The following is a 21,919-nucleotide window of genomic DNA, read 5'->3' as shown; positions in this document are numbered from 1 at the left end:
GTAGACCTCCACATCTGGTTGATCCTTCGGTAGTTTCCAGAAGCTTGAAAGTGTCGTATTCATCGGCTCAAATAGTTATACGCATCTAGGAACTTACCTGCCAAAGAGACTGCAGATGAAAATCAGCCAAGAAGCTAGAATCTGGTAAGTGCATCTTTAGAGTGTCCTTATCCATAGTGAAACTAGTCTTGTACCTGAAATGGGCTGAAATGCCACTCGGCAAGGAAGAAGCCACAAGTCCAAAAACAACATAAAGAAGCAAATTAAAGCAGGAAAATCACTTATTTTTGGCATTTAGCAAACAGAAAACTTCTGGTAACCCAAACTGACCCGAAGCACAAAGTTTGGTCTCATTTATTGTATTGACAATAAATAGTTTTTTTTTTAATTCAGCATATGTAAACATCTGGTTTTAGCTGTATTCTTTTGGGGCTGATGTTTTTCATTTTTTAATTTCTGTGCAATGTGCAAATATAGTTGCCACCTTGGATCTAAATTGAGTTTTCTGCAAAAATGGAAGATAATCAGAGCAATGTTTCTGTTTTATTTCTTTAATAAAATGTCTTATTTAAATACACAGATACATGGTGTTCCAAGGTTACACCCATTGTGCCTCTTCATTTCCCGTCCTTTGTTAACTGATAATTGAGTCCCTGTTAACAATCAGTAGTTGCTATAAGACAACATAAAGTACAAACACTCACTTAAATATACAGTGAAAGTGGACAAAGAGTACCCATCATCATCAACCCTGCTTTTTTTTCTGATTTTGTTATAATTAGAGTTTAATAAATAATATTTGATCAGATCTGTTCTGTTATCTAGGGCCAGGGTGGAAGTATCACACACCACACTTTTATTAAAACGCAGCAGAAGTCAATACTTTTCTTCTGTTGGAAATCAGACCTGCCAGGACAGGTAGGGGAGGGGAGAAAGGCTTTGTAAACATAAAACATAATTCAGACTTCCTCGTTAACACAAAGAGCGGGACACTGCATTTCTTCACACCACACGCTCTCGACTTGCAGGAAAAACAGCCAGACCTCTCCAGTTTTTCACCTCATTGACCCTATGAATGCACAGAGCGGTCCACCAAGCAGCTTTACAATAGAAGCCATTGTACAAGTCTCCTTTCATGCATTTATCTGCCACCTACTCTGCATTAGCAATGCAGGCCATTCTTTAGAGCTACAGCAGAGGAGCAAATTTGTATTCTGGAACAAAACTCTGATGTCTCCCAACCAACAAATTAGCACTCAGTGTGACTTCAAATGGGAGAGTATAAGAAAAAAACTTTAACGTTTCCTGATAGGTCCACTTGGAGATACTGGAAAGGTGCTGAAATTTGTGGCAAAGCGCAATACTTTCACAAATGCTGCATCTTATTCTGAAAATCATACACAGAAAGACTTTTCTACATATGATATGGAAATACGTAAACCAGTTCACAAAGAGCAGAATAGGATCTGCTGACATCTATACTGTTACTACCCAGAGAAGTCTATGCTACTTAGAGATTTTGCACAAGGTTTTAGAACAGCACATAGAGGCTGGGTGAAGTTTTCCACACTGTGTTGCTTCCCTAATGTGCGATATGGAAAGCTCCCATGTTTTACAGTGATTAAGAATAGCAGGACTCCTCTTTTCTTAAGGTAAATGAGGTGAGCAAGGTCCTCCCACAGGCTCGTTTTGTTTTTGTTGCAAATGTTTAGTCAGCCACTGCGATGCAACACGCTCCGTCGCCCATCATCTCCATGCTCCCTAAATAGGGAGTGAATCCTCATAATGCCTACTTTCGCTTCATTAATCACCGCCGATGCGCAGCTGTGAGACACATGAAAGCTACATAGGACTACATGAAGAACACAATACTTTAAACTAATGCACAGTGCAAATAGGCTTCTCCCTTCTCTCGTCCGTCTCCCTAACTTGGGAGAACCAGAAATGAGCCGGCATTGAGGGAGATGATTACTCCAGATACCACCCCCTGCTGGTAGACAGCATTTCTTTTATTAGTTCAGCCATAAGAGTTCTGGTCTTTCTCTGAACCTCCAGGCCTGAAGGAGTGGAGATGGAGTGGCAGAGGATGAAAGGCAGAGGCTTTAGGGAGAGGGATCTACTTGTAAAGGCTCATGGTTGGGCTCTGATACATGCACATGTAGGCGTCGCAGAGCAGACGTCGCGCCTGACCCTGGATGCTCTTGGGGTCCAAGGTGTGCAGCTCTTCTGGGGTCATTTTCAGATAGGCTTCCACTTCAGGACATAGAGACACCTGCGGTATGTTGAAACCATTCTGGCCCCCTGCAACATGACATTAAACAGTCACTGTTAAATTTAGATGCTTGGAGAACCAGATAAGTAAAATATCACACCATGCATTGAAAAATGAAGTGTTATTAAGATGATGAACCTTTTCTTTAATTAACTATACTAAACTTTCAGGACATGGTAGGATTTCAAACATCCCAAAAACCCTAGAAGAATATTTATGTTTAAAAATCCTGCAGTAAGAATGTGACAGCACTGGGATTCAGTTAGAGGAGTTAATTTATGGAATAGTTCCAATAATGAACTGAAAGCATGTAAAATATTAGGAAGGCTGAAATATTTATTTAAAAAATACCAAGTACAAATCTGATCGAGGTTTTTTTGGCAGGTCTGGAAGGATAAAACAAATAATCTAAAAATCTGTTTGATGTGTAATAATCTTGCCAGATTGTCATAACCATTCTGAACAAAAACCGGCTTATTCTGAATATTTTCATTTACCATCATTACTGTTGGACCTTATTAAATTTACTTTAATGATTTTTTTTTATTTCTAGTCCAAAATTATGACACAATGTTGCAGCTCCAGTTGTCAGATGACATCCAAATGTGAATAATAATAAACTCCTATTTAAAACGTTACTTTAGTTGCTTCTCTTCAGAGTTCATTTTGATCAAAAACAAACCATTGTGTGACAGTCGCACCCACCATCACGGTCCGCCATGCTGTCGAAGAAGAGCCAGGCAGAGTCCGCACTGCCGTACTTGACAAAGGCCACGTAGTGACTGGTTTCGATGCACAGCACAGCAAACAGCTCCATCCGCTGGCGAGGAAACCCGCCCTGACGTCCCATGCCTTCCTGTAGCTCCTTGGGGACGGACAGTTTGTTGTGTCGATGGGCTTTCCTTTTCGGGTGAAGGTGAACCTAAATCAGTATGAGCAGAGGCACTGCCATCATAATTTGTTACTCTGGTTTATTAAGAAATAAAAGTTACCAAATCTGTTTTTTTTTTTTTATTTAGAATAAAAATTGAAATAAAGTCCTTTATGTGATATGTTCTACTGGAATATTATAATAAGTTAATGGAGTTGCAATCTACTGTAGAAACATGTCCTCTGCAGTACTACTCAGTCTCCAAGAGAATGTGATTTCTTTGGATTTGGCGCCACCAACTGGACAAGTATGACACTGATTTAAAGTGATGTTGCAGAAGTGCTCTCTGTTGTTTACCTGTGTATTGCACTTTTCACAGAACTGTTTAATCTTGCCAGCAGTGATATCCCCGTCCTCATAACAGTCTCTGCATTCGTAGAGAGCCAGGCCTCCACAGATGCGACATTCCCTCGGAGCTGAATGAATGACAGAATACAAGCCTTCATCCCTGCACATCCCCTTGTCTGTTTGAAAAAAAGTTCTTGAAAAGCAAGAATTTTTTTTTTCTTTCATCTCAGCCGAGCTCCAGTGACAGGCCAGAGGAAATACATTACCAAATGCCACACAGCCGTGAATCACCTCTACAGACTGGGGGAAGAAAAGACAACTCACTGTCTTCAAGAAGGTCGGTGATGTCCAACTCCAAGGAGGGAAAAATCTTGTTGAACATTTTGAAGTCTTTGCCAAAGCGTGGCATCTGGATGATAAGGCAAGAGGGAGCCTTGGGGAGGGAGAATAGGAACATCTATGAAGATTATTATAAACCAGCACTGGGATGATTTTACACCGTGCATGTCTAGAATACAACACGCAGAAATGTAAGCATCCCTAAAAACAAACTTGAAAAAAATACTACTTACCTCTGCAAATTTCAAGTCACTGTTTATGAAGGACCACTCCAGGAGCTGCTGGATGGTTGGAACTCCAATCTTGTCCTTCTTGTCCATAAAGATTTGGTAAAAATAACAGTCTTGGACTTTCTGACCTGCAGACCTGGCAGACGAAACAAGATGTCACGGAAAGTCATTCCGTTAACTTATCTCTGTGGTTAGAGATATCAGGAATCATTCCCAAAGGCTGCAGGTTTACAGGTGCTCAATAAATTAAATATCTTTTAATTTATTTTAGTACTTCAATTCAAAATATGTTTCATAGATGCATACACACAGATTAATATACCTGAATATTTCTGTTAATACTGAGGTTTATGGCTTGCAGCAAATAAAACAAAACAAAACACATTCATAGAAAACTGGAAAATTACAAAGGCCGATTAAAAAATGGTATTTATGTCTGGCCTACACAAACATGGGGAAGACTGCTGTCCTTACGGTGTTTCAAGAGCCTCCACACACATGTGTACCCAGGACATGGGCTACAACTGTCCTTGTGTTAAACCACTCCTGGAACAGACATCTTACCTGGGCTAAGGAGAAAAAGGACTGGACAGTTTCTCTGTGGTACAAAGTCCTGACTTGAGATTACATTGATTTTTGCATTTCATTTGGAAATAAACTTTCCAGAGGTTGTTGGAAGAGTGAAAAGCCACATAATCCAAAATGCTTGAGGTCCGTTATGAAGTTTCCACAACCAGTAATAATTTGTTGAGCCATGTCATTTGCTGGTCTAGGGTCACTGCTTTTTATAAAGTCCATAGGCAGCATAGTCATCTACCAGGAAGGTTTAGAGCACTTCATGCTTCCTGAGAAGTTTTATAGAGATGCTGATTTCAGTTTCCAGCAAAGACTTGGAACATGCTCACACTGCCAAAAGTACAAATACCTGGTTTAATGAAGATGGTAACGCTGTCATTAACAGGCCTGAAATCTTCAACTAACCTCAACCAGCACTGCTGGTTGATCACAGTAATTCCTGCAAAAGGAGCCCTGACCACGTACTAAGTGTACAATACCTGGACATAGTTTTTTAGTTGGTGGACATTTCGGTTTAAAAAAAACTTTTTCCTCATTTTTGGCCCCATTCAAAGTTACAAATTGGTAGACAGACCTGTTGCGTATGTACGTTTTTCCTTCCATTCAACATTTCAGTAATATGCTTGGTTGCAACACCTTGAACAGCAAGCTTTTTTATCTTTAGCCTTTAGTATGTGTGCTGTACAACTGTTAAATTAGCACTGTTCCACATGAATTCACAGGCCATCAAATAATATTTTAGAAAATACATTTTGTTTTGTATTTGTTCATTTGGTTTTCTGGAATAATTTTTCTAAGAAACTGAATATTGAAACCCCTGAAATACATCACCCTGTGTGTCATGAATCTATATAATATGAGCTATGAAATAAAATCTACTTTTCAGTGAACTTATTGAGATGCAACTGTAAAAGATTTTTATGTAGCGCCCAAATTATTAGTAATTCCTCAAACATCAACGCGTCACTCTCAACAGTGAGCATATATCCATTGTTGTTAGGATTAGCATCTTGAAAACAATACGGAACGTTTTCCAGCGGTATAAAAACCAAAATCACAGTTAACTTAAATGTTGCAAAAAGGTTTTACTTCCTTCCGCTGTTCCGTTTGTACAACTTGAGCAGCTTCCTCTTCACACCTCAAGCTCTCCCTGTGCCATACTAGTTAATGAGAATATAAAAGCAGAAAGTGGCTGTTGATGTAGAAAGGATTACTCGCTAGAAGATTCTTAAGGTCTAGCCATATGGAGAAAAAAACAACAACTTTTTAAATCACTAATACAATAGGCCCCTCAGAAATGTATAACATTAGGCATTATATCTAAAGACCGACTTCTCAGATAAAATACACATTTAAGTCTCAGAATGGCCAAATTTTTAGATAAAACATATTGAGTCTGTAAAAGTTATCAAGTCCAGTGCAATCAGTTTTACTAATGATAACAGTTTCTATAGAGGTGCAGGTTTCAGATAAGACCCTCTGATGTGACTTAAAGAGTGTAAAAAAACAAAAAAAAAGAATGACACAGCCGTTTAAACTGGTAATTCAGCTCGTGTGAATAAGAGTAGCAGTTATTATCATCCTAAAGGGAACCACTGTTGTCTCATCTCTCTCTGCCCAGTACACAGCTTGAATGCAGCAGCACAAGGGAAACCTCAGAGGGGCCTAAATTTACATATTTCTGAAAAACACTGTAGAATTATGGGGGATTAGTTAAACTCATGTGATCTTAAGTTTTGTAATGTAACTTTCTGTAATTACAGCATTATTGTCTTTATTACCCATCTTTGCCTTCAGGTACTACATGTAACATTAAAAGGACTTTACTTTCTTTTCAGTGTGGGCTCCATCCTACCTTAGCTTCAGCAGCGGATCCACCCTCAATATGTGATGGAAAAGGATATTAAGGAACTCCTCAGGATCTGCAGAGCAAAGAGTGCTGCATTAAGGTTTGAGGTCATACTTATGTGCCAATGCTGCCATCTACTGTTTACACAGAATATGTTTGCTTTGAGAGTTAGTAAAAAAAAAAGAAAGTACTAAGCATTTTAAATCAAACTTTCTATATTTAAATTTAGGGTATTATCTCAGGGAAAAACTGAACCTTTTTCTTCAGAAGTAAATCCTGAGGCAGCTTCTACTTTCTCGAGGATCCTCCTGAGCTTCATCACTTTTGTGGCACAAACGTACCCATGTCTGGAGAATGACGACAGTGCTAAGGTAAAACTTCAGTCACGTTTATTTTGGGTTGGACAATACAGTTATAAAATTACACTGTCCTTTGAAGTGGGTTCTGACAGTGCCTTGCAAAAGTATTCATGCCCCCAGAAACTGTTCACAGCTGTTAAAATCACAAACGATGCATTTTAATCGGGATTTTATATGACAGACAAACACGAAGTAGTGCATACTTTTTAAGTGGAATATGCTAAGATCTACACCATTCTATTGTAGGCTGTATGTTCAGGCTCATTGGTCTACTGTAAGGTGACCCTCTGCCCAAGTTTAGAGTCTTTTGCCACCTCTCACAGGTTTTCTACAACTATACCCTGTATTTATCTCCACAGATTATGCAACAGCATCTTAACAGCTGGGATGCTTTACCGCAGCAGTAACAGAGAAGCTAGTCGAAGCTGACTGGAAGATGTATGAAGATGAAAACAGGGCAATGTGTTCTGGGTGATGTACAGTGTTATTTGTCTGACGCACACAGTATTTCTTTACTTTAAACTTTTAAACAACTTTATCCTTTACCTGTCTGCTGTGTTGCTTGGTCTTAAAGAAGCTCTTTGTTTATTTATAGTCTATCAAACCTCTGAGGCCTTCACAGAACAGCAGGATTTATAATGAGATGGAAATATACACACATTGACTATTTACCAATAAGGTGCTTTCTGAAGATAACTCTCTGCACCAGATTTTATTTATGTTTTAGGATGGAGACAGAATACAAACGCACACCCAACCTTTTCAGATTTGTAGTTTAAAATATAAGTAAAAAATACAGAGTGAGCAATAAACCTTACAGTTGGACCGTGGGAAGAAGCCAGAGTACCCGGAGAGAACCCACACATGCACAGGGGAGAACAAGCAGAAAGACCCCAGGTTGGTATTCGAACCCATGACCTTCTTGCAAGGTAATAGTGCTACCCACTGCACCACTGTGCAGCTGATGTCACTGTAACCTGACAATTTGAAACAATTCCAGGAGTACAACTACTTTTGCAAGGCACAATTTTCCAGCTCTCTGACCTTCAAGCCAGTTAAAAACAAAGTTTCCCATGTCTAAAACTTATGATGGCAAGCTACTGTCATGCAGCTGCAGCAGGTGGGAGTACAAATACTTACATGCGCAGTGGATTGACTATCTCTGTGCGTAGCAGCTCCTGAGTCTCTCTGTAATACTCGACATCAGTCTTTGATCGTGGCCTCAACAGAACCGTGTCCAGAACAGAACTGAAGGAGAAAAGACTGCAGAGCAGAGCACAGAAAAACCTACATTAGAAATAAGCATAACTGGCTGACGTGAACCTGCATGTTTATCAAATATGATCATAAAAATGCATCTACTGTCATGGTAAAGGACCACTGACCAGAAGAGAGTTGAATCCAGGTAGCAGGAATTGTAGTGGCCTTGAATGCCTTTCTTTTTTCCCACCATGACATCCAGACCATCATTCTCTGTACGTGGAGGAGTGTTTTCATGCACTACCTCACTCAGATAACCCCCAAAGGCTGCAAAAATCACAAGCAGTAACCATAAAGGTTTTAGAAGAAAACTGTTATATGATATATTTGATCAGGTGGAATCTAGCGACCTAAAGACTTACCAATAGAGTTGCACCGCTCTATGGGGTTGGATGAATGGTGCAAGGAGGGGAAGCGGGAATCAGGCCGGCAACATTTCAGCTTCACAAACAGAGCTTTTTTGGGTGGGCAGGTAAAGTAGCGAGTTCCTTTAAAAGTACCATCAGTGCATCCGGGACACTCTTCTTCCTGAGAGAAAAGGGTCAGATCAGTAGAGGTCATTAGTGGAACGGACTGTATTGGGGGCTTTCTAAAAAAAAAAGTAAACATCTTCCCCAAACCAATGAGCAGAAAAAACGTTACTGCAGTACTGTGATAACTGAAAAGCTAAAACAATTTGGGAAATTTGCATGTGTTCCTTTTAGCCTGGTGCTGTGACTTCCCCAAGTCTCCTCATCACCATAAAATTGCCAATAAAGCACAAGAGAAAGCAGGAAGTCACTGAGCTTAGTTAGATGAAAAAAACAGAGACAAAACCCCCTATGAAACCACAGTTTTTCCCCATTCTTAATCACAAAATGTTACATATCAGAGTGCAGGAAGTTGGGGAGAAAAAGCTGTGTTTACTTGCTACTAGTTGTCAAACTATAAACTATAAACTTAAGTTGACAAAAAATGTCCTATGATTAGATACATAATGCTCTGTACATAATAAAATGTTAAGTATTAATCTATACTACTTTGATATCTCACCAGCTCCAGTCCAGCCAAAGGCTCCAGCAGGCCAGGAGGAAGGCCCACCCAGCGAATTACACCACACAGAGGGGGGTTCTCCTTCACCTCCACCAGAGAGCCCACCTCAAGACCTGGCTGTCCTCGGGGAGGCGTTGGAGGCCGTGGAGATTGAGGGGCAGCGGGCAATGGGGGTTCGGGCTGCTCTCCCATCACAGACTGGACAGAGAGCGAGATGGCCCCCTGGCTTATATTCTCAGGGGTCTTGCGGTTCAGGCTGAAGGGCAGCGAGTGGAACTTGTTGTCACTTGACAGCAAAGAAGAGGGCGGGGCTCTGGAGGGCGGAGAGGACTGGCTGAATTCAGGAGGGGTTTCAGTGAGCGACTTAGCGGGGTCTTCTCCAACTGCCAGGGAAATGCCAAAAAGCAAAATTTAACTTTCGGTCATGATGTGAATACTGTCTTTAGCAACTTAGAGATGTTGTATGGAGGAAACTGAAAATTCATGTTTTGATGACAGGATGGTTTCAGAAACATTTGAGCTACTATTCATTAGCAGCCATCTCAACAACATTTGAACACATTTTCACAAATGAGCAAACAATCCATTTAAACATGCTGCTCCTGTGAAAGTTGCTGCTTATTTCACCTCTTTGCCATTTGGTACTTTTTCAGCTTCGCTCACCTTGCACCCGTCTTTTAGTCTCCCGCTGGATTTTGCTTTCTCTTCTCTACTTTGTTCAGAGCAAATTTTTTATAATCTACACCTAGTCCACTGTAAGGAAATGTGGATATATATCTCCAAAAAAAATCATGTCTATTAAAAGGAGGTCACTCAGAGTTGTTTTGGTTTCATTAGGACTCATTATCTGTCAGATTATGACTAATCTAAACGGATATCAAAACCAGAATCAATGGCAAAATATTGAGTAATATAAAATTATGTCAAATTCAATTCAATTCAATTCATTTAAGCATTTATTAGGAAAATTCCTAACTGTTATGCACAATAAACCTTGTAAAACGTTTCCAGGAAAGAAATGGGCTAAGAAAGAGATGAAAGGACCACATGTGGGTATAAACTGACCCAGATTCTGCTACTACACTGGCTTTTAGTAGAAATTTTGTTTATTCCCTTTTCCTAATAATCTAGACATAAAAACTATTTTACTATTATGAAAAGTTAATTTTTAGTTGTTTTTTTTTTTTAATTGTCCAATTTACCATCCCTCAAATGGTATGTGGCGGAAGGGTTAGGTTGACGTTTTTTTCGGATACCCAGTGATGAGGTTCAAAGATACTTTTATGCATCTATATCACATCGGTCTTGTTTAAAAAAACAAAACAAATGACTTACAATATTTTTTGTTGGCTCATCATCAGCTCAAGTCAATCTGTACCTCTCATCTGCGAACTGCTGCAGCAGTTGGTTAAAAAAAAAAGGAAAAAATAAACTCTTAGCTTTAGCCTTTGAAAACTTTAATAACCTGGCTCATTGGGAGGTAATCACACCTCGCCCACCTTGTTTGGTTTGATTAAGTTGTGCTGACTGATTCAGCCAATAACTGGAACAGAACCCGTGACTGAATAAAAGGGACAGACACACACAGTGGTTCTACCGCAGCCTACAGGGAGGGGTTTTTGAGTGATATACCAAGAACGAGTAGCACATAATTGTAAAGTGGAATGAAAACGGTTTCTGGTTTTCAACACTTTTTACACATAAAAATCTGGAAAGAGTGTCATGCATTTCTTTTCACCCCTCTTTACTCTAATGGTTCTAAAAGGAAATCCAGTGCAAAAAGCCTTCAAATGTCACTGTCCAGCTATTTTATGAAGGTCTCTGAGGTCTGTTAGAGAACAATAGTGGAGACCATCCATGTTAGCACCGCACCGTGGAACCCAAGAAAAACACAAGAAATATGAACCACAAAGCTGTGAAGAAGTATATGGCTTTGCTAGGTTCCAAAAAATGATCAAAACATTTAAACATCTCCATAAAGATTCATCATTTATAAATGGACAGCATGGCCATCCAACAAAGCTGACAGGCCTGGCAACATTAATCAGAAAAGCAAGAGATCCTTGGTAACTCTGGAGGAGCTGCAGAGAGCCAGACCTCGAGTGTGAGAATCTGTCAATAATGGAACTTTTAGAAATGGACTCCAGAGATCTAGCCTTAAAGGCAGAGTGGCAAAAAGAGTCATAGTGGAAAGAAAACAATAAGAAGTGTAATTTAACGTTTGCCACAAGCAATGCAGAGAAAAATTAAATGTGGAAAAATGTGGTCTGGTCCAATCAGACCAAAACTGAACTTTCTGACCTATTTGCAAAATGCTGTGTGTGGCTTTAAATCAAACTGAACACACCAACCACACCACAAAAAATAAAGGTGGCAGCATCAGGCTGTGGGGATTTTTTTCTTCTGAAAGGACAGAGAAGTTGGTTAAAGTTGTTGAGAAGAAGAAACACAAAACAACTCTTAAAAGGAAAAGACATTGGGGTAGAGGTTCATCTTCCAGCAAGACAATACTGTGTTAGATTAGCCCAGTCAAAGACCAGCTGAAATCAAATTGAGAATCTCTGGCAAGACTTGAAATTGATATCTACAAAAACTCCCAAAAGCTTCAGAAAGTGTATAAAGTAAATGAGCAAATAGGTTTGTCTGTAGATGTGTAAATCTGGTACTGATATACTTGGAAAAACTTGCCTCCTTGAAAAACAAAGTCTTGACTCTGTGGGGCTGAAGAGAAATGCCTATTATGCTTTTTTAAGCATGTATTGTTTTCATTCCACTTCACAGTTTAGCAGTAGGTTGGGCTGCACCTTCACATAGAGTCCTAATAAAATACATTGAGACGTGTGGTTGTCAAAGTTCAAGGGGTATGAATACTTTTGCCAGACACTGTGTTTAAAAGCTCTCTAACATAGCATCCTTATTTTAGGTTCTCTTTCTGCATTCAATGTTTACAAAACAGCAAAGTAAAATTAAAAGCACTAACTGAATGCCTATGAGTAAGTAACATTAGGTCCACACTGCAAGCAAAACGCGTCAGGGTCCGGATAAACCGTGTTAACCGGCAGTTGCAGCCACTTCCAGGTCCGGGATGGCTTCAGTACTGCCCCAGAACTGACCCTTTGCCAGATGTAAATGAGCAAACATTCAAAGGATGAGCAAGCAGTTGTAAAATCAGCATTTATGACTGACCTTAGTTCTGCAAAATAGTAAGAGAGATATCACAACGTAGAGCCGAAACACGTGCACACCTACTTGCATGTTTAAGGTTGCCAAACCAAATGGGAACGCTACAACCATTCGTAAAGTTTATGTACATCGAGTCAGAGTTTTAGTTTCATCTCACATTTTATCACACTTGTGAATTTGTCTGCCAAGTTTGTCTCATTTGAAAAACACCAAAACCACCTAGGTGATAAGATTTTTTTTTTAAAAAAGCTTTTTACAACTGGAAGAAACAGGTAATAACGTGAAATGGATCATTCACACCCATCAACAAAAGAATCAAAATTGTGTGCCAACACCACTGAAACAAAATAAACAAACGTGACGCTGAAATCAAATATGCTCGCAGCAACTAAAGCTCTTACAAATACTTAGGCATGCAAATAGCATCACAGAAACATTCAATATATTGTCAGCAACTGCAGCAAAATAAAAAATAAGGCACATGAATGAGTTTTTGCAACCTTGTGCATTACTAAAAGTCTTTAGCAACACCCATTACTCCATACTGAAACAAAAAAGAACACTAAAATGTTGATGAAGGACAAGACGAGTGGAAAAGTCTTCATAGCAAGCTCCTGCAACAACAACTAGGTTTCGTTCGTCACTGCCAACACAGCTGCACACATTTGCCTCGAGTTTGTTCGGTTTACGACAAAACAAATAAGTCCTCCAGCAAAATCAAGGGTGTCATTTTGTTTCCAAACCCAAACTGATGCATAGTGTTGCAGGGAAATCCAATTTTTCAACTACTTAAAAAAAGTCAGAAGAAAAGAAAAAAAAACTATTTGTTGATTTTAGTATGTTTTTTGTTTGTCGAAGAATTTTAGGACACATTCATTCTGGTACTGTTGTCACATAGCAAATGCACTTCCATTATTATAAATGTGCCACTCCACAAGTCAGAGACTCTTGCAATATACAGTCAAGTCAGACTTCTCCCTTTGCAATTTAAACACTGAGATTGGAGCAGTCACACCAAAACTGTTTTTACAATATACATTGGTATACGTTTACTAATAGAAGAACACACAAGATGTTCATGCGTATGTTTAATCAGTCTCAAACTTGAAAATTGCTTTTTCTGTAACCTACTGAAAATATAAATAATAGCCATAAGTGATAAGATATGTATTATTTGTGTTTTTTTGCCTTGCAACAGGACTCAGTGTTAGTTTGCACTGGATTGTATTGGTCTACGACATAAAACATCAATGAAGTATATTGGAATTTGTAGTTATAATGTGACGAAATAAAATTTCAAGGTCCATGAATATGTCTGCAAGGCACTATGTATCTTACATTAATCACCACAGTAAAGACAGCAAACCTGAACCCTGCAGCTTTATTTAGATTCTATTCAATGGGTATAAAGAAGTTCAACATGTAAGTCAGCAAACAGAAGTGCTGCTGCATAGTGGCGGATTATGGGTTTGACTTAACAATTATTTTCTATCGATATCAAACCCTCTCAAAATTAATAAGACGTAGTATCTCATAACAATAGGGTTAGTGTCATAATAAAGAAAATGTTTATTTAAAAAAAAAAGAAAATACAGATGTACCAGACTGAATGCGTCAGCAATCAAGCAGAACGTATTTAAGCAGGCCTCAGTGAAACAGATCAGTACGCAGATCGTGGTGAACAGGAGCTTGCCAATAAGACGACCAACATCTCACGAGTTTTACCTTCATCAATGTACCATGTGCTTTTGGATTTGGGCTGGGCTGGGGGATCAAGAGAGCTGCCATTTAAAGTATAATAATATTCAGACTTGCTTCTACCGCCACACTGATGAGCTAATCCTGCAAGTAACGCAAGTACATAAAGGGGGGAAAGAAACGAGAGAAGAGTTTAAAGCGCAAGTGCACAGCTGATCAGCAAACAAAAGGGAAATAAATCTAACAAAAAAAAAAGATTTCTAAAGCAGCTACCAACTTTTACAAAGAAAATCACAGAAAAGAAGTCCTGCACTCACATCAACTCACACCTCATATTCTTATTTTTAGCAAGACTCCCCAGCAAATGTTATTTAAAATGGTACAGTTAATGTTAAGAGTAGTCTGTAACTAGGGTTGAGAACTTGAGACAAGCAGGAGGATTTTCACTTTCAAACTGAAAAGCAAAATATTTTAGGGTGAAATGCCTTTTTAAGAATTAGCATCACAGGTTAGTTAGTGGAAATGTTAGGCAGCTTAACATCATAATGTCGGTGCTGTACCTTTGCTCTTTGGTTTGCTTTGACCAGAGGATGATTTGTCGCTGCCTCTGGGGGCAAAACTGTGCTTTGGCGGCCTTTGGTCCTGCATGGAATATTCTGCACAGAAGAAAATTCAAATTAAGAGGCACAAAGCAGAAATGTACATAAAACCAGAAATTTTCAACTTTTTGCCATGGGAAATATCCAAATAAAGCTCCAAAACCGATCCTTTAATTGGCTACACTATCAAACTTTTAAACTATATTTTTTTCAGGGAAGCATTCCAGAGCTCTCTATGGTGACCATGTTTGCTCTTTACAACCTAAATCAGAGTAGAGTAGCAGAGTTACAAAAAACATTTTATTTAATAAATTCATAATGTCAGTATTTACAGTTCTATGTATTTCACAAGAGATGTGAGAAACATGCATAAGCAAATCAATATGCCACTGTGGAGAACAAAGAGCCAGAGTATCTCACTTGACTGTCAAAAACAAGAAAGCCATCACCACAAAAGGCTCTCTGTTCCCGCTGCAAACCAAACACAAACTCAGACTCCTCAGAAGGGGCTCAGCGCTGGTCTGAGGTAGGGACAGCTGAAGGTTTCCAAAAACTAAAAGTTCTAGCAACATAGGCATGGAGTAAAAACGGTGACACAGACGCTGCGACTCACCTGGCATTACGTCACCGATGGGGACAAGTCGAGTGTGCTCCAAACTGGCAAAATTACACACCAGCTTCCCTTCAATCATGCCATCCCAGTCCCCAATAGGATTGTCCTGGAAGAGTTGGAGACATGAACACATTGAAATGCTCTCAGATACTCCTCCTCTATAACGTTGATGCCCTTTCGTTGGTGGCACAAGCATTAATTTCCTTCGGTTCTGATGATTAGCGAGGCCAGTTGTCTTGTTGCACATCCTAGAAGAGATGCTTTAGCTTGAGGCTTCTTACCATCATTATATAAACTATTTAACTCCTCTTGACCACCTAACAAGCAGATCTGCCAACTCAAGGCGTTCCTTTTGAAAGCTCCAAGCCGAACCTTGCCATTCCTCCTCCTCAGGTTCAAATTTAAGATTCTACTCCAGAAGACTATCAGGAATAAGGTTGAGTCCACAGCGACTAGCAGGAGCAGGCAGGGCGAGGCTGGACGCAAGTGAGGCAGAGCAGTGGGCTCTCCTCAGCTCCAAGCTGGCCCATTGCCACGCAGTTGGGTCATACAGCACTAAGTCTTTACCTCACTCCCCGCGTGACTGCCTTGCCTTTGTGTGGGAGGCTCAGATTCACTGAGTGGGCTGCCGCTGCAGCTGCTGTTGGTGATGCTGCTAACAATCTGTAGTTAAATGTCTCGGTTATGTGTTTCATCACCCTACAAGTAATGCCACGGTAGTTACAAACGGAAAATATTAGTCACTTAAAGAAAAACATTTATATTAAATGACTTCATCTAGTCAATCTAATAATTCATCATTAACCACTACCCAATACTACAACATGTAGTTTTATTTCATGGCTTGGAACAACTAGTCAAGAGCAAACAGATTATAACCTAAGTAAGAAAATTACTAAGGTCTTAAATGGTCTGTTGCTTATTTTTAGCACGTTATCCAGAGAAATTACACATAAAACTGTAACTTTCTTTATTGCTCAGAATAGAGGTTAAGTACAAGTCGGGTGTGATAAAACAACATCTTACTTAAAGTATATTCACATAATTTATTTGAATGTATAAAATATTTGACAATTAAAATATTTAGCAGCAAGATGCTGCATATCTTCTATAAGTCTGTTTTGGAGAGTCTGATCTCTTCTACCATCATCTGCTGGGGAAGCAGCATCAGAGCCAGGGACTTAAAAAAGCTCAAAAAGCTGATAAAGAAGGCTGGCTCTGTTCTGGGGACTCCTCTGGAACCTCTGGAGATCATTGTGGAAAGACGGATTCTTCATAAAATGAAGAACATTATGGAGAACCCTGAGCATCCTCTTCATGAGACTGTCCTACAACAACAGAGTGTCTTCAGTCAGAGGCTTCTTCAGATCTGCTGTAAGACGGAGCGCTACAGGAGATCCTTCCTGCCCACAGCCATCAGCATCTACAACGGCTCTTTGAGGAAACTTTCATAATATGAGCTATAACAACATTTAATTTCCCTTTGGTATTAATAAAGTATTTTTGAATTTAATTTGAATATCAGTGCATCCCTAATAACAAACCGATACTAGATCGTTAATTAGTCAGGCTAGTCAGCTAGACACATATTAATATATCTTATAATTTAAATAAAAATGGCATTGAATGCCTTAATTAAATCAAACTATATATATATATAAACAAGTGATTATTTACTTAAAATTATATGCAATTATTACTGAAAGATTTCCCCTGCTACAGTCCATAGTGGTATAATTTAAACTGTTAGTATGAATCATTAGATAGTCCCCACCGTAACCACCGCACATCAGTAGCATTTAGCCACACCTGTAGACTGAAAAACTACATTCATAATATGCTGCAACACAGGACTATGGGGCAATGCAATAAAATAAATACTAAAATTGTCATATCTGAGTAATAAATCCAAGTTTTAAAGAATTATTTGATATCGAGTTTTTGAATTATTTAATATATAATGTTAATATTTATGACACTCTAAGAACCAAAGAGATCCACAGAGAGAATCCTGGACCCGTTTTATAGTATCTCAATAAAAATATTTTAACCTAATAATAATAATAATAATTCTTATTGTTATTATAACAATATAATTGTAAAAACAAAAGATTCAATAAATATTAAGTTGTCCACCATTTAAATGCTTCTTAGGTTCCCAGTATGGCAGAAACAGCAATGCACTTTCAAACAGGAAAAGATCCGCTGTAACACTACTAGCATCACTCCCTACTTCACACACGATGTCCATGTCTATAGTAAAATAAAACTAGCATAGCATATAACGCTCTTTCAGATCTCACATTCGAAACATCAAAATTTAAATCCTCAAATTAACAACGCATCGCATTTAGCACCATGTGATATGCTTGTCAACAAAAACCAAAGAAAGTCCATCTTTAATGCTTACCAAGATGTTAAAGCAACTAAGGAGCAGCCAGGTACTACAAATCAAATACAGTGATTACCTGAGCAGTAGTAGGTGTGAGAAGGTGTGGTTAACATTAAAACCACAGAGGAATTTTCACCTTAAACTCAACAATTAGCTTATTAAATGTTCAAGCAAAAGAAAAATAGACTGAAGTATTATTCATCTGGAATGTGTTGCAATCTCTTCTTCTTTAACGCAAAAAGCTCCATGTGGAAAATAGCAGACACAGCATCCCATTTAACTGGAGCCATACTTACCATGTCAACTCCCACATAGTAACCCAGAGTCTCATTCCCTGGTAGAAAGTCGCAAAAAATGACGGTTCCTCTCTCGGGCTCCTCTCTCAGCACCACCCTCGAGTTGATCTCCAGCGGAGGATAGTCCTGGTCATCCTCCAGTCTAACCTGATTCACCTCCAGCTGGCTCAAACTTTCATCATCCTCATCCTCCCAGAGTTCAAGCTTGTCCAACGCCACAAATACGCCGCATTCCTCCTCGCATCGGAAGAGTTGCCGACCCTGGTAAGAGCCCTCAGTGAAGCCCAGGCCCCGACCCTCCTCCTGGGACACAAAAGGGAGAAATGATCAAACATAATTCAGTGTGAGACAGTGAGACAGGACGAAAGCGATCAGATGAGTGCAGTCAGCAGAGCTGCTTGCTCAGCATAGTTCACACTGGATGGTTTAACAATTCTTACCTAAAATGTGGTGGAACTTTTTTTTACATGCCTCAGCACCCTCATAAACGATAGAGCTGGACTTAGAATAAAAAACATTGTGCTGCAATAGACAACCCTTCGTATCTTGTTACTGTACATGTGGTCCAGAACGCATAGCATCCCATCAGGGAGAAAACCGGGAACCGGGAAAACCTCACTTTTAAATATAAAAAGAACATATCTTTATTCATCCACCACTCTAAGGAGGCCATCAGCTTTCTACCAATTCACAGTGAATTGACATCTCTATTACAAGTTATAAAAACTTTCCAGAACTTCATTTACAAAATGTGAAGTATCCCCTTAGAGCTGCAGATTAATAACTAGAATATTACTGAAAATTGTATTTATTTCAGCAATTTAACTAAAAAAAACAAATTTAACGGATGTGACACAGATTCATTACAAACAGAGGTATGTAAATGAAGAGTTTATTTCTGTGAATCTATCATTCTTTCTGGGGTTTTTTAAAACTGGTTTTAAGTAATATATACATTTTCTCTGAACGACATTTTTTAAATATTAATTAGCTTTAAGCAATGATCAAGATAATTTACAGAAATAAATGGCTTAATTAATCACCCTGTGTGTAATAAAGCAATAGTTTATCTTTTATTATTTATTTTCAAAGGAATATAGACTTTTCAATGATATTCTAATTTATTGAGGTGAACCCATAAGGTTGCTGCTAGTTGTGTTACTTTTGGCTCTTTGGATAAATTAAAGCTTTCACTAAGCTTTGAGATAAGTGAAAGTTCCTACTTTCACTAATAATATAAAAATATGACACTAATAGTTACAAAACCACATTATTTTTCTACCAATGAGGTGTGGTGTGGTTCTCTTTGAATCAAATTACGTTCAACATCTGTGCAGTGTTTTGTTCTGTGGTTCTAGCAAAGATTTACATATTCTTTCTGTATCTACCCTAAACTATCAGGATGCTTTCGATTTTAAGTCATTTTCAGTTCTATATGAATTTAGTTATTTAAACAGTGTAGATTTTTTTTTTTTTTTTTTTTTTGCTTTATTAGTATTTATTCTATTGTAGAAATTCTAGTTCTCACCAGGAGCTCCACGCCAAACCAGATTCCAGAGAGGGCTCTGTCAGGAAGCAGTGAGCCCTTGAAGCGGACCACTCCAGGCAGAGGTTTGTCTCCTGAGCGCAGCTGCACGCGCACCTTGGAGCCACAGTCGATGTCTCTGACACGTTCAAGCCGTTCCTCATCACAGAGCAAGTTGCATCGCTCCTCACAGTTGGTGATGGGGAACAGCAGTTCAGCCAGCTTCTCGTCCAGCTCCACGACTTCCCGCTCATCCAGGCTCAGCACCACGTTGGTCTGGTCCAGGATGCGGAGGCTCTTCTTGCCCTTACATGGTGGCAGCGGTCGCCCCAGGCTGTTGCGCTCCTGGCAGGACTGGCCGAGGCTACCACGGGGAATCCTCAGGGTCTTCTGGGCGGGCTTCTCCACAGTGCACTCTTTAACAACCATGTAGAAGCGCCAGTCCTCCCTGAAGCCCCCGCTAGGCTTCTCCTGGCTCCACAGTGCCGAGCTCATGGCTGCATGGCAGATTGGGGGTCCAGCGCCAAGACAAGCTTGACTGGTGGTCTGAAATTAACATTAAAGAGAACTCTTCAATAATTGTTGCTTTACTTAAATAAATCATCTCCCCTGAAGGTATACAGAAAGAACCAACAAGATAAATTATAGTGCCTGGAACAAGCTGAAATTAAATCTACCAGAAAATCCAACACATCACACAAAAAAGAAGTTACCTTTATCTTTGTTTAACTAGAAGCACTAAAACTGGATGGGTGGATGGCCTGTCTGCAAGGCTGCAGCAGTTTGCAGTTTTGCAAAGCAAAGGTTATACTAATACCACAAAGAGTCAAAATTCAGAGCATTATATAATGCAAAAACACATACAAAATGAAGAAGAGCTGTTGTTTCAGTTTCACCAAAGCAGAAATAAATGAGCAGAGATTACCTGGTTGTAACATGCCAACAAGCATTATTGGGAAAAGCATCTTACTATTCTAATGCGTCGTAAATGAAAAGAGTAATGTAAAATAGCTCCACCAGCCACTTATTAGGTATACATGCTGAATTGCTTGTTAACATAGCAAATCAACCAACCTGAAAACACTTCAAACTGTTTTTTTCTTTACATCACAATGATCTAACTGTACTCCAATGGTCTCCATGTTCATCAGATCTCAAGACAACAATACAACACCTTTGGGAGATAGTGGAAAGAGAAACTCACATCATAGATGTTGAGCTGATATACCTGCAGCATGATGTTGTCATGTCAATATGGACCAAAATCTCAGAGGAATGTGTCCGACCTCTTGATGAATCTATGCCAATAAGAATTTAGGTAGTTCTCAAGGGAAAAGGCCCCCAACCCAGTTCTATCAAGCTGTAACTAATAAAGTGGCTGGTGAGTTTGTCAAATCTGACATCCAGTTTCTAGTCCCTCTGGGCAGCCGAATCATCCCTGTGTGACTGACACCTTTGTTTTCAGCAGCACCTCGTGTGTAATTGCTCATATCTACACATTTGAAAGTACTAAAAATAGACAGAGAGCAGACAGTTGCTTTTTTTCTGCCACGCATAGCAGGACTAACACCAGCACGGTGGATTTCCCCTGATCACGTCTCAGATATGATGGTGTACAGCTTTTCTGATACACCGCATCCGTCATTTGTTTCAAGGATGATGGCAAAACCTGCTTTAAAACACTGGTATTTATATAACATGTTTTTGTTTACAAGAACAGACAGAGCATATGGACAAATCATTAACTTACTATTGGCATGGCTCGCGATGCAAATGATAGACATTTTCGTAACTTAACCTATTTTGAACTTGACACGGGCAAGCACTCGCACTATGACATTCATTTATGTTGCCTATTAGAAAAGCTCAATGGGACAACATTTGGATTCGTTCATAGTTAACGTTTTCCTTAACAACTCATACAGGAGTGTATCACCAGGCAGAAACTGTCAGTCAAAACCCCCCCTTTTTCTAAGAGGGAAATAGCTCAAATGCACCAAACACTCATCCATATCCAATGCAAGCGGGGAAGACGACTTACCTTCGAGACGAGGCAGGTCACTCAGAGGCTACGGATGACTGACAGATCATTTCATAACGCCTAACACAGTTAGAAAGCGTCTTCTAAAGGCATGATAAATTCCCCCTGTTATAACCTCTGCTAGCTCAAACGCCAGCTAGCTACTGCTAGCGTTCAAAACAGCTGAGTGTCAGGCTAAAGTTAGCCGCGGGAGCGGGCAACGCTGCGGGCAGAGGACTGCCACCAGCTACAGTGGACTAAAAGCATTTAGATATTCGCTCTACGTGAAACATACGCTATAACGCAGCATACACAGACTACATTTATTAGTTACAGGAGACGACCTCACCATTGGTATGGCATGACGTCATTGCGCTGTCTTACAGACATTGGCCAGTTATCTTTTTTTTTAAGCTCTGATTGGTTAATTTTGTATGTCGAAGGTAAGCGTTTCATG

At 39.4% G+C, this 21,919-nt stretch overlaps 1 protein-coding gene across 1 annotated transcript; it reads right to left on the bottom strand.

The window, feature by feature from the left end:
- Positions 1–535: 535 nt before the first annotated feature.
- Positions 536–21,832, bottom strand: cylda (cylindromatosis (turban tumor syndrome), a). Its single transcript, XM_047363148.1, has 17 exons — positions 21,484–21,832; positions 19,446–19,988; positions 17,918–18,220; positions 15,230–15,335; positions 14,578–14,673; positions 14,045–14,161; positions 9,137–9,519; positions 8,467–8,632; positions 8,230–8,371; positions 7,985–8,107; positions 6,741–6,832; positions 6,492–6,558; positions 4,064–4,196; positions 3,816–3,924; positions 3,501–3,619; positions 2,978–3,194; positions 536–2,301 (listed from the first exon to the last, which is right to left on the bottom strand). Exons 2-17 carry the CDS (start codon positions 19,935–19,937, stop codon positions 2,117–2,119), a joined length of 2,850 nt encoding a protein of 949 aa, XP_047219104.1. The 5' UTR covers positions 19,938–19,988; positions 21,484–21,832; the 3' UTR covers positions 536–2,116.
- Between the last annotated feature and the right edge of the window lie 87 nt (positions 21,833–21,919).

Source organism: Girardinichthys multiradiatus, chromosome 4, assembly GCF_021462225.1.
Source record: "Girardinichthys multiradiatus isolate DD_20200921_A chromosome 4, DD_fGirMul_XY1, whole genome shotgun sequence".
In the NCBI taxonomy this organism is placed as follows: domain Eukaryota; kingdom Metazoa; phylum Chordata; class Actinopteri; order Cyprinodontiformes; family Goodeidae; genus Girardinichthys; species Girardinichthys multiradiatus.
The sequence above is the reverse complement of the archived record's forward strand: the minus strand, read 5'-3'. Positions and strand labels throughout refer to the sequence as shown.

What these genes read in the sequence shown, in the direction of transcription:
- cylda (XM_047363148.1), bottom strand. Translation starts at nt 19,937, where the DNA reads ATGAGCTCGGCACTGTGGAGCCAGGAGAAGCCTAGCGGGGGCTTCAGG. An exon ending in ATTTACTTCTGAAGAAAAAG is followed by an intron (nt 6,559 to 6,740) that starts GTTCAGTTTTTC and finishes TTTGCTCTGCAG; the next exon opens with ATCCTGAGGAGTTCCTTAAT. An exon ending in GATCCGCTGCTGAAGCTAAG is followed by an intron (nt 4,197 to 6,491) that starts GTAGGATGGAGC and finishes TTCGTCTGCCAG; the next exon opens with GTCTGCAGGTCAGAAAGTCC.